Source organism: Pseudonaja textilis, chromosome 2, assembly GCF_049901715.1.
Source record: "Pseudonaja textilis isolate UNSWEBS1 chromosome 2, rPseTex1.2, whole genome shotgun sequence".
Lineage (NCBI taxonomy): Eukaryota > Metazoa > Chordata > Lepidosauria > Squamata > Elapidae > Pseudonaja > Pseudonaja textilis.
In genome coordinates this window covers 236,564,218-236,577,670 of record NC_141991.1, presented here as the reverse complement: position 1 = coordinate 236,577,670, position 13,453 = coordinate 236,564,218, and the positions used below count along the sequence as shown (strand labels likewise).

Here is a 13,453-nt window from a genome sequence, read left to right as displayed (position 1 = left end):
CAATGAGGTTTTGTGTGCAGTATGATATGCTTCCTTGATTCTTTTGCAAATTAAAACTACCATAACAAACTAGAATTTTTGAGTTTGGTACATATGCATGGGTATGTAAATGTATGCGTGAATGGAATTTTTAGTTGATAAAGTAAACAATGCAAACTTGTACCCCAGCATTTTTTCTATATGTCTGAGTCTCTAGAGAAAAAGAAGACAAGTAACACTGAAGATGCTTCCTCATCCTCAGTTGTTTGATGTGTAAGTTGATGCCTTTGTCAAAATATTCTAGGTAGTAAGTACTGTTCAGTAATTCAGTTTTAAAACTATAGCTGTTGTCGCTGCTATTAGCAGCTGTCAATAGAAGTCCAACAAGAAATTAGAGCCCATCAGCAGCTGATAATATTACTTTTTCAAGCCAGATGTGCCCAAACATCATGTTCTTTGATTGCAACCTCGGTAGTCAGAAAGCACTACCAAAGGACTATGACAGAGGAAAACGTTCTGGTCAAATCACAAGCATGTCAGGTCAAGTCTCAAAACTTCATGAACTTCATCTTCTTCAGTCTGCATCATGTTGTGGTAGCCATACTGTCAAGAACATGATTCACAATCCCATCATTACATTGGCCATATATTTATACATATACGGTGTGATTGTGATTCATTTTTTTCACAGTGAGAAAAGTTCTTTTTAAGGGAAAGGTGAATTGAAATACTACTGCAAATAAAAAATTATTTATTTATTTATTTTTAGTGGCAGCATCTAGAAGGGTTGGGCCTGGTAATAAGTGGACCAGGGAATCAGAGAGCTACAGGCTACAATGGGAAGTTGAAAATATATCCTAGTAAAAGTCAGTGTCAAGCTATTTCTTTCTTCTTTTTTTACCAGTTTTGCAAAGGAAGATTTACTGAATAAATAACTGATAATATCCTGCTACTATCTGTAACAAAACAACAAAATTAAAATACATTATTCAAATCAATCTTGATCTTAGGGAATTCATTTCTCCAGCATAGTTCTCCATTTCAGTGAAATCTTCAATGCTTCCCAGAAAGGCATCCAAGTCGGCTGCAACATGTCAGAAGATCTTTAGATCTTCAGTTTTCTTTTTCCTCCATTTCTCTTTTCCGCTTTTCTGCTTGTTCCTTTTTCAGCTTTTCTTCAAGTCTTTTCCTTTGGTATACTTTTACCCCAGCAAATGCTAAGCAAAGAATTAATGTTTTAGCAGCTAAAATGTACATTAGAGGTGGAAAATTTTCCAGTGCCTTCCAATTCAGGAGCACGATCTTAATTCTGTATCACTGTAATTTTCAGCTTAGGACGTTACAAGAATGCAGGACAAATATGTAAGATACTTTTTTTGTGAAAAGACACCTTAATACCGAGGAGCCTTTAATCACAGGGAAACTACTAGAGCCTACGATTCCCAGAATCCTTGCTGCTAGAGTCCAATAGGTCAGCAAAGGGCGGGGGGAGTGTCAATCTATTTCTGTACTGTTGCCAAGAAAGCTAGAAGGATAATTGGAAGGAAGCAAAGAACACCTAATGGTTTCATCCAAATTTATAAAATATTTGGAAACAATACAATGTTAGGAATCCATCCATTCCTAGGCCTCTTCTTTTGCTCCTTCAGAGACTCTTTGTTAACCTCTCCTTAAGAATGAGCCATTCAGGAGTGCTTTCAAAACACTTATGTATCCAGAAAGATGATATAGCATGACACTCAGTACACCATGACACTCAGTCTATTCAATTTCTATATTAACTCTACAGCCAAAAGGTTAGATGAGCTAGTTTTCCCTTCACCAACTCTTGCCAGCTTCACCATTCCATCTTCTCCATGTTAGCAATGCAGTGATCACTCCAAATACTCCAATGGTCTTGAAAAAGCCATACAGTCTATAATCCAAGTAGTGCTGATTGCTAGATATTACATAGAATAGAATAGAATTCTTTCTTGGCCAAGTGTGATTGGACACACAAGGAATTTGTCTTGGTGCAAATGCTCTCAGTGTACATAAAAGAAAAGATACATTCGTCAAGAGTCAAGAATCATCAGGTACAACACTTAATAAGAGTGATAGGGTACAATAAGCAATCAAATCATACTAGGAAACAGTCAATATAGATCGTAAGGATACAAGCGACAAAGTTACAGTCACACAGTCACAGGTGGGAGGGGATGGGTGATAAGGAGTGATGAGAAGGTTAATAGTAATAGTAGTGCAAACTTTGTAAATAGTTGGACAATGTTGAGGGAATTATTTGTTTAGCAGAGTGATGGTGTTTGGGAAAAAACTGTTTTTGTGTTCTTGTATTACCTGGTAGATATTAACTTTACATATTACCTTTAATATCTAAAGTAAATATTAAATATTTATTAAATTAAATATTAATATTAATAAAGTAGATATTAAATTTAACCAACTTCAAAATCAGTTGGTGCCAATATTGTTTTTCAAGAAGAGTAAACTGAAATATCAGGAGAAATTGTTTTCAATTACAGGAAGCGGAAATGAATCTCCCTTTAAAATGTTGTTTATCATAATGATTTTCACTGACAATGCACCATAGAAGATTTAATTATGCCTTCTTTGCTAGGTACAAGTATGTCTGTTTGTGATGATAAGTTATCAGAAAACTGATAGCAAATCCCTTTTTGTAATTGTATTGTTTTAAAGCACATACAGTAGTTATTAACTGTAATGACTGATGACATTAATCAATAGCTTTATTTTTTAAAAAAACAAAGCTCTATATTCTTCAGTTGTATGATATGACTGAAATGGTTGACAGAGATCTTTGTTCACCAACCCTCAGTATATTGATTGAGATGATGAAAGAATAAAGAATACATGAATTATCTGGGCCTGAATAAGCTATCCAACCCACACTGAAGTATTTTCAATGGATTGTTTTTTTAAAATGTTAATTTGAAAACCTCAAATTATGTTTCAATTAGTGTGTGCAAGATGGTTAATCTGACTGGTATGCATGCAAGATTAGTTGCAGAAATGAAACATGTAGTGCCAAACATACAAAGCCAACATTGAGAAGCAAAAGAAGATGTCCCAAATTAAATGAAATGTTAAAACAACAACTGTCAAAACCATCAGTTTTGTGCTCTTAATTCACAACTGCTTTCTATTTTCTATGATGAAGTGGAATCACTCTATGAATATCAGCATATGTATATGTGTGAATGTTGCTGATCAAAGGGGTTGTCTATGAAGATTCTCATTCATCCAGGTCATGGTTGTCCCAAAGGTGCTGTTCAAAAGGCAATTGGACTTTCTTGGGTTTTTTTCCTTGAAAACATTTCGCTTCGCATCCAAAATGTTTCTTCAGTTCTGGATGAACAATGGGGAATGGAAGGAGTTATATTCTTTGCAGTCATCTGGTCATTACCACTCTGAAGGCCGGTTGTTAGCTCTTGAGTGTTGTTCATAAATTTGGGGGTTTACCAGTACCTTCAGGGTCATTTGAGTCAGAGTGCAAATGTGTGTGGACCTTCTTGCTACAGAAACCAAAGCCCTGAACTCCTTCACAGGAATGCCATCTACTCACTGGTATAGATATGTGGATGATACTAGGGTCAAGATTAAAACACAGGAATGGAAGTCTTTACCAAATACATCAATACTTGGACAGGTACCTTAAGTTCACATGGGGAGATGTTAAAGGAAATAGTCTGACTTTTCTGAACTGTACACATTAAGGAAGCCAGAAGCCTCAACATCAAAACATTCAGAAAACTCTCACACAGATTCCCAGTACCTACTGTAGCGCAAAATGGGAGTGACACCCCTAGCTGAAGCGTTGCCTACCAGCAAAGCAGTAAAAGAAAAAGAACTAAAACATATCAAGGAAGCCCTCAGAAGTTATGGCTGTCCCAACTGGGCCTTCATCAAATCCAGGAAAAGATTCAGCAGTAGCGCCTTCATAAGAGACAAAGAATAGAACAACAAATGAAGCAACATTGTCATTCCATACATTGCAGAAATATCCGAAAAGCTGAAATGCACAGAAGGATTTTCAACCAACGCAACATATGTGCACACTTTAAACCCTAGAATACCTTAAGTCAGAAGTTTTTCCACCCCAAGGAAAAATACCCAGACATAAACTAAGCAAGGTGGAATATGCAATACAATGAAGTGAGACATGTATAGATTTGTACATTGTGGAAACTAAACAACTCCTTCATAAACTCATGGTATGACATGGAAGAACAAATCCATCAGAACAAGATTCAGCATTCATCTGCATCTGAAAGATCAAAGTCACTCTTTTAAACATAGAAAAATACACATTCTGGACAAAGAGGACCAATGGTTGGAAAGAGGAGTCAAAGAGTCCATCTATGTAAAAATTGAATAGCTCTCTCTCAACAGAGAAAGAGGGATACAACACCACCTGTCTATACAATACAATCCTTTCAGCAGTCCCACACCCATTTGCACTCTGATTCAGGTAACCCTGAGGGTACAGATAAACCCCCAAGTGGCCTCAACAGCACTCAGAGGTCTCAAGGTTGAAATGCTGTATAACATCATGAATGCTAGCTTAGCACTGGTGATGTTGCTCTGAATGAGTAATGAAACATCTACAAGAAAACAACACAGCTTAGAGAGACCCAGGACCACTCATAAGTGTGAATCTGTTTTTAAAAACGGCAAGATGTTGACCACAATCAAATAGATGTTGCCTCTTTTTACATGTAGGACTATTTTGATGCTTCCCACTCCCCACTTTCTCATTGGGTTCCCCTGATCCATAGACAAGATTTAATGACCATAAGTAGACATATACCCTAGCTACTAAGAAAAGACAAGAACTTTAAAACTCCAAGGCATATATAGAAACTTTCACCTGGTTCAGTAGTTTAAACCCATCCATCGGAACATGAAATTGAACTGCCTTGTACACATGTTCTAGCTTTTGAACAAATTTGGTTTATTTATTTGGGGATCATAGAAAAATATATTTGACATAATTATGAGTAATTGTTGTGCATGCCAGACAGGCGCAGACATTCACAGACTGCAGATATTCTCAGATAAATCCACAAGTGCTGGGAGTCTTGCCAGAGGCACAAAGCCAGGTGGATAACTTTAGGCTAGTCAATTAGTCTCTCTCTCCCCACTCCCTTTCCCTCTCCCTCTCCCTCTCTCCCTCTCCCTCCCTCTCCCTCTTCTCTACGAAGAAGGCAATGGCCAATGACTTTTGGAAATGTTGACATGAAAACTTCAAGGGCTAGTCTAAGTAGTCATCCACACACTGACTTGAAGGCAATGAATCTATCCATCCATTCACAAGTGAGGCATGATTCTTTTTGAATATGCAAGATATACGTAAACAAGTCATCCTCAGCCTGTCCATTTGCTAAAATTAAATAGTTTGTTTGGAGTTTGAACAAAGAAAATTGGGCTGTAGGGAAGAGGCAAGAAAGGAAATTGGACTCCCTGAACACCTTTTCAATCTCTGTTTTGGAATTCTTGTAGAAGTTGGAAAAATCCAGTAAGGAAAGCATTGACTTTTGCTTAAAGAATTCAATTATTTCTGTTGGAATAAGGATGACAGACTGAATTTTGTTCTAGAGTATTGATTTGTTTCTTGTGTGCTTATATAAATCTTCTGTTTTCTTTCTTTTTTCATATCTGTATACAAATTCAGGAATGGTGTGCATTTCTGACAACAAACTTCAGCATATGCACGTGGAAATAATTCTTTAGACTTTTTTTGACCTAAAATAATAATTTGAATCTTGTCCAGGTTTTTTATTAAGAATTTTTTCCATTAAAGGAGGAATTGATTTTTTTTATTAAAGAAAATGATAATGGAGAAACCACAAAACAAAATGTCTGGGATACGATGAAGGCGGTTATAAGAGGCACAACAATCTCTTATAATGCTAAGAGAAACAAGGAAAAATATTCCCAACAAAACAAATTACAACAGAGAATTAAGGAGCTAGAAACCCTTCTACAATATAACCCAAAAGAATCCAAACTGCAAAATCAGATAAGTATAGTCAAACACAAACTGAATTTAATTGATCAAGAGAAAATGACTATGAATTTGAACTTAACCAGACAAATCTATTTTGAACATGCCAACAAGCCAGGAAGATGGCTATCTTATAAATTGAAAAAAAAGAAAGAGAAGAGATTGATATACCAGTTAATAGATAGCAAAGGAGATACATACCAGGAAATAGAACAGAAAAAAGAAATCATTCATAAATACTTTGAAGATTTATACAAAAGAGAGGATGTCAGTGAAGATAGAATAAGCAATTATCTAGATGAAGTAAAGGATAAGGCAATTGGGGAAGAAATGGCTGAACTATTAAATAAAGACATTACTGAATCGGAATTGAAATCAGCAATAGAGAGCCAGAAAATAATAAAACCCGGGCCCAGACGGGATCCCAGGGGAGCTGTACAAGGCAATAGCAGATCAAATCGGACCACTTATGGTGGAAGTTTTTAATGACGTTTTACTAGCAGCCAGGATGCCGGACTCATGGAGGGGGCACTGATCTCGCTGATCCCGAAGGAGGATACAGATCCCAGATATATAAACAATTACAGGCCGATTTCACTCTTAAATACTGATTATAAAATATTCACTTCTATTATAGCAAACAGATTAAAAAGATTGCTAAACTTGTATATACATGAAGATCAAAATGGATTCCTTCCAACTAGGCAAATAAAGAATAATCTAAGAATAGTATTAGACGTACTAGAATTTTATGAAGCCCACCCAGAGAGACAAGTAGCACTCATGTTTCTAGATGCAGAAAAAAGCTTTCGATAATTTGAATTGGCAATTTTTAATTCAAAAAATTTATAATTTGAATCTGGGTACCAAATTTGAAAATATTATAACAACTATATATGATACACAACAAGCTAATATAATAGTGAATGGGGAATGCACCCGCCCAATAAAGATAGAAAAAGGAGTGAGACAGGGTTGCCCACTCTCTCCCCTGCTCTTCATATTAGCATTAGAGACATTATTAACATGAATTAGGCGGAATTCAGATATAAAGGGATTAACAGTTAAGAAAGAGGAATATAAATTGCAAGCGTTTGCGGACGACATGATTTTCTTCCTTGAAGAACCAAAAGACAGGGGACCAAAATTGATGAGTGAATTAGAGAAATTTGGAGCAGTAGCGGGACTTAAAATAAACAAAAAAAAAAACCAAATTAATGACCAAAAACCTAACAGAAAAACAGAAAATAGAACTAGAAGAAATAATGCAGATACAAGTGACAAAGAAAGTGAAATACTTAGGAATTTGGCTAACCCCACACTGTAAGACACTTAAAGAAAACTGTTATGTCCTGAGGACTCAAGGAGTTCTCACTCAGGTCCACTCACTTTACGTGGGCGTTATTCCCCCATTCCCATTGGTTGGCTCTCCCCAGCAGCCAGCTATAAAAGCAGGCTGCGGGGTCCAACCGGTTGCTGATTGCTGCGAGCCAGTTCCAGGCTTGGCAAGCACGGTCAGCCCTTTATTGTAAAATAAAGTATTGTTGCACTCATGCTCTGGTTCAGCCTCTCATTGCTCAAACCAAACACTGGCGACGAGGGTGGGATGGCTACCAGTAGCACCTTGCAACCGCTGAGTCACTAGCCACCGATCCACAGCCCAGAGAGAGCGATCGGCTGGCGACAAGGAAACGCTGATCCGCAGCCAGAGAGAGCGGTCAGCTAACAAAACGAGCGATCAAAAAGAGCAAACGCAGATCCGCAGCCAGAGAAAACGGTCTGAGTCAAAAAGTTAGAAGCGTCTGTAGCAGCTTGTTAGCCCGCTACGGGGAAAGTGAAGCGCTGCGAGCCGCAGCCGCTCTGCATTTGGCGCGAAATTCAAACGGGTGTCATTTGAATTTCGAGCCAGTAGGAATCACAGCACAGTGCTGTAGAGAGTCACTAACGCCCACTTTTGGCGCGAATCAAGACACCTCCAACGGCTAGCAGCCAACGTGGTAACCCAGAGAGAGAGAAAGAGAGGGTAGCAAAAAAACCTCTCCAGAGCTGATATCACTAGTAACTCACGAGCGTTCGTAGTCCCAGAGAGATTTTTTTCCGCAGGTAGCCCAGCCGTTCCAGCACCATGAGTTCCAACCCAGTGTTCCCGGCGTTTAAACCAGACGAAGAGAAGTGGGAATCGTATAAGAACCGTTTCAATCATTACATCGATGCGGTCGGCCTGGCGGATGCGGGAGAGCATCGGAAAAAATCCTATTTCCTAATCTACTGCGGAGCCACCGTTTACGATATTGCCGCAGCACTCGTAGCGCCGAGAGAATTGAAAAACGTTCCGTGGTCCGAGTTGCTTGAGATCCTCACTAACCACTACGCTCCCAGGCCTTCACAAATCGCCAGGAGGTTCACGTTCCGTATGAGGAAGCAATCAAGTAAGGAGACCATCAACCAATATATGGCCGCCCTCAGAACAGCAGCCCTGCACTGCGGGTTTGGAACATACCTGGAGGACATGCTCCTCGATCAATTAGTTTGTGGGGTCAAGGATCTCAACCTACAGAGGCGACTGCTAGCTAAAAAAGACCTCAACCTCGCGCAAGCGGTAGAGGAGGCCCTAGCAGCCGAGCTAGCAACGAACTCAGCCACCGAAATTCAGGGCCCAAGCGCCAAGCTAGCATCGTTCCCAGTCCATTCCGAAGAGGTGGAAGCGGAGGAAGCCCACAACGATGAGAACGATGTCCATCGCCTCACCAATGACAGACGGTCGCAGGTAGGGGCCAAACAAGAATACACCGGTCCACCCAAGCACATCACTCTGTGCCTAGCCTGTGGGGGATCACATCAAAGGGCCACCTGCAAGTTTAAAGGAGCCGTTTGCAACAACTGCCATAAGAGGGGGCACATTGCGAGAGTCTGCCAAGCCCCCAAAGCGCTGCACACAGACCCCGTCCTCGCACTCGGGACCACAGAGGCAAGTATTAAACTGTCGCACGCACCGCCTTGCCAGGCGTACTTGCCACACTGTTAGTAAAATTTCTCTCTCCGTTTCCCTAGAAGGTAAACCGTGCCACATGGAGGTTGACACAGGGTCAGCGCTCTCAATAATCTCGTGGAACACCCTCAAGAGACTCCACCCCAGCCTATCTACTACCCGGCTTCAGAGATGCCAGTTCGGTCTGAAGGACTACCAGGGGAAGGCCATTCCCGTGATCGGCAGAGGCAAGTTCTTTGTCAGTTTTAGAGCTTTTAAAGGCCACCTACCTCTAGTGGTAGTTAACGGCAATTTACCCACCTTATTGGGGCTCGATTGGTTTCCCCACCTCGGCCTAGGGTTAACAGGAGTCCATGCTGTCTCAACCTCAGACACTGACTCCTTATTCGCTGACTACGCAGATGTGTTCAGCGAGGAGCTGGGGTGTTATAATGGAACCCCCATCTCGTTCACCGTTGATCCCCAGGCAGTCCCAATCAGATTAAAACCACGTAGAGTTCCATTTGCTATTCGACCAAAACTAGACGCTGAATTGGATAAACTACTAAAACAAGGGGTCATTGAGCCAACAGATTTCGCCAAGTGGGAGACGCCATTGTCACACCCTCAAAAAGATGGTAGCCTGAGAATTTGCTCGGACTACAAGACAACAATCAATAAATATTTACAAGTTAGCGCCTACCCTGTGCCCGTCATTCAGCACTTATTGCACACATTCGAACCGGGCAGTATTTTTGCTAAATTGGACATGTCTCAAGCATATCAACAGTTCCCTGTTGATAACCAAACAGGGAACTTCAGACCATCGTCACTCACAGGGGTGCCTTCCGATGCAAGCGTCTCCAATTTGGCGTAAGTGTTGCCCCGGGTATTTTTCAGTCCCTCATGGAGCGGATTTTACAGGGCCTCCCTGGTGTAGTACCCTACTTCGACGACATCTTGGTCTCGGCCAGGGACAGACCCCAACTCTTCCAGAGAGTGCGAGCAGTGTTAGAGAGGTTCAGACAGCATGGCCTCAGGTTAAAAAAAGAAAAATGCGCCATTGCCACTAGACAGGTGGACTTTCTGGGTTATAAAATTGACGCCTCTGGCATTCACCCCCTGGAGTCCAAGGTTAGGGCGATCCACGAAGCTCCCACACCGACCTCCAAAACGGAGCTACAAGCTTTCTTGGGGCTCCTAAACTTTTATGCATCCTTCTTGCCCCATAAAGCCTCAGTAGCCGAACCCCTACACAGATTACTAGACAAAAAGTCACCGTGGCACTGGGGGCACAAAGAAGACCAGGCGTTTAACGCCGTCAAATCACTACTTACGTCAGAGGCAGTGCTCATCCAATTCGACCCCAACCTTCCTTTAGTACTGGCAGCAGACGCATCCCCTTTTGGAATTGGGGCGGTCCTTAGTCACAGACTCCCCAATGGCGCCGAGGCCCCCATCGCTTTTTTCTCCAGGACGCTCTCGGCCACGGAGCGAAATTACAGCCAAATAGACAAGGAAGCCCTAGCAGCTGTTGCAGCCGTGAAAAGTTTCACGAATTCCTTTTTGGCCATTTCTTGAACTGGTCACCGACCATAAGCCCCTCCTGGGCCTACTGGCCGGCGACAAACAGACACCTCAAGTCCTTTCCCCTAGAATGACAAGATGGACACTTTTCCTAGCGGCCTACTCATACAAACTTATCCACCGCCCGGGCAAAACTCTATCCCACGCCGACGCTCTCAGTCGCTGCCCTTACCCGCTCCGGCTGAAGACCCAGCTCCTGTCAACGCCATTTTTGAAATCACCCAGTTGGACCTGTCCATCACCGCCCTTGACATCGCCGCTAAAACCAAGGCAGACCAAACGCTCGCCCAGGTGCTCAACTGGGTGAGGAGGGGGTGGCCGGGAGGCAACGTCGATAACAAATTCGCACCCTTTAAGACTCGCATGCAGGAGCTGTCCAGTTTGCAGGGTTGTCTACTGTGGGGCACTCGGTGGTCATTCCGACCTCGCTGCGTGCCCGAGTCCTGGAGGCGTTGCACGAGGGACACCCCGGTATTGTGAGAATGAAGGCGTTAGCACGCAGCTACGTGTGGTGGCCGGGTCTAGACGAGGACATTGTCAATTGGGTAAGTTCCTGCAGCATTTGCCAGGAATCCTGTCCTGCTCCCCCCATCGCCACCCCTACCAGATGGGAGAGCGCCAACGCCCCTTGGTCTAGAATCCATATCGATCTGGCAGGCCCCGTGCATGGAAAGATGTTCCTAGTGGTCGTGGACGCTTATTCCAAATGGATAGACGTGGCACAGCTATCCACGACCACCACACTAGCAATCACCAACGTGTTAACGCGCCTGTTTGTTACACATGGACTACCCGACTCCATTGTCTCCGATAATGGCCCACAGTTCGCATCAGTAGAATTCAGCCGTTTTGCTGCCAACCTGGGCATTCGCCACATTTTCACAGCCCCATTTCACCCTGCCAGTAATGGGTTGGCTGAAAGGGCCGTCAGGACCACCAAAGAGGCCCTCGCTAGGTTTGGCAGGGATGACTGGCACCACAAACTCGCACGGTTTCTGATGAGCCAACACTCAACCCCCTGTGCAGTCACCAATAAGTCCCCAGCGGAACTTCTGATGGGCCGGCGCCTGAGGACTGTATTGGACAGATTGCACCCACAATACTGCCCTGACTCTCCCCTCGCTTCTACGTCAGGGGTTAGACATTTTTTGTTACAGGAACCGATATTCGCAAGGAATTTCGCTGGGGACATCACCGGGCCGAGATCGTATAGAGTCAGGCTGGAGGATGGTCGCGTCTGGAAGAGACATATAGACCAGCTTAGAAGGCGCCTCAGCACCCTTGCAAACAAGAATCCAGAGTCTCCAGTCGAAGGGGAACCGCCTCATCCGCCGCCCAGCCACATCGTACCCAGCGACCAGTCTGCACCAGCGGTCGTTCCGGTCAGCCTAAACTCGGACAACAGCGCCCAGAGAGTTGACCAGCCTGATCCAACCCACGAGAGCTCGACCCCAGTAACCAACCCGGTGGTTCCCGAGGATGCCCAGTCCAGAGAGAGTGTTGGCGACACTATGCCGGCTCGACCATCACAGACTGGTACCGAACAGACAGACAATGTTCCCGAGTTGCGCCGTTCCGGGCGCCAACACAAACCCCCCGTCTACCTCAAGGACTATGCATGTTCGCATCTGGGGGGAAGGGGTGTTATGTCCTGAGGACTCAAGGAGTTCTCACTCAGGTCCACTCACTTTACGTGGGCGTTATTCCCCCATTCCCATTGGTTGGCTCTCCCCAGCAGCCAGCTATAAAAGCAGGCTGCGGGGTCCAACCGGTTGCTGATTGCTGCGAGCCAGTTCCAGGCTTGGCAAGCACGGTCAGCCCTTTATTGTAAAATAAAGTATTGTTGCACTCATGCTCTGGTTCAGCCTCTCATTGCTCAAACCAAACAAAAACAATTATGATAAACTGATACATCAGGTAAAGAAAGATTTAGAATCGTGGGGGAAACTTCAAATTTCACTACTAGGCCGAATTGCTACTATTAAAATGAACATTCTCCCTAAATTTTTGTATTTATTCCAAACGATCCCAATTAAATTACATAAAAAGTTTTTTGAAGAACTCAATAGAACAACCCTGAAATTTATTTGGCAAGGGAAAAAACCCAGAATAAATGTAAAAGCAATGCAGGATATGAAGAGCAGAGGAGGGTTAGCATTTCCAAACTGGGAGTTATACCATATGGCCACCTCATTAGTTTGGTTGAAGGATTGGGTGAATTTAACCAATAAAAGAATACTATTTCTAGAAGGCCATGATTTACAAAGGGGGTGGCACGCCTTTCTATGGGACGTAGGGAAAACCAGTCAAAAATATTTCCATAGACATTTAATTAGAGACGCACTATTAACAATTTGGAGGAAAATAAGGAAAAAACATTATACAAAAGTACCAGTATGGATTTCAACAATGGAGGCAATGATTCACCCAAACAATTTGGAGCTTACCAAAATGATTAAATACAAAGACTTATTAGACCCACAAGGAAATTTGAAACCGAGGCTGGATCTTCAAGAGCAAGGACATAAAATTGATCAATGGGTTTATCTTCAGATTCAAAGCAGATATAAACAAGACAAAAAAGAATTCGAATTAATAACAAACTGCAACAGTTAGATAAAATTTTATTAGGATCAAATAAAAAAACATAACAAAATTTTATAACTACTTATTAGAAACAGAACTAGAAGAAGAAATCGTAAAAGGAAATATGATTGCTTGGAGTAAGAACGTAGGGCGCAGCATCACATTAGCGGAATGGGAGAAAGTTTGGGGCAGAAACAATAAGATTACCAAATCGGCAGCATACAAGGAAAATCTTTATAAAATGTTTTATAGATGGCATCTCCCCCCTTCGAGGTTAGCGAAGATGCACCCCAACATGAGTCCGCATT

At 42.5% G+C, this 13,453-nt stretch overlaps 1 protein-coding gene across 1 annotated transcript; it reads right to left on the bottom strand.

Moving 5' to 3' along the window:
• Window positions 1-860: 860 nt before the first annotated feature.
• Window positions 861-1,293, bottom strand: LOC148127424 (small integral membrane protein 11-like; the record flags this gene model as incomplete). The annotated part of the gene is made up of 1 exon (XM_087923103.1): window positions 861-1,293. A coding segment is annotated over one exon (201 nt), but the record flags the coding sequence as incomplete, so codon positions are not given.
• Window positions 1,294-13,453: the final 12,160 nt, after the last annotated feature.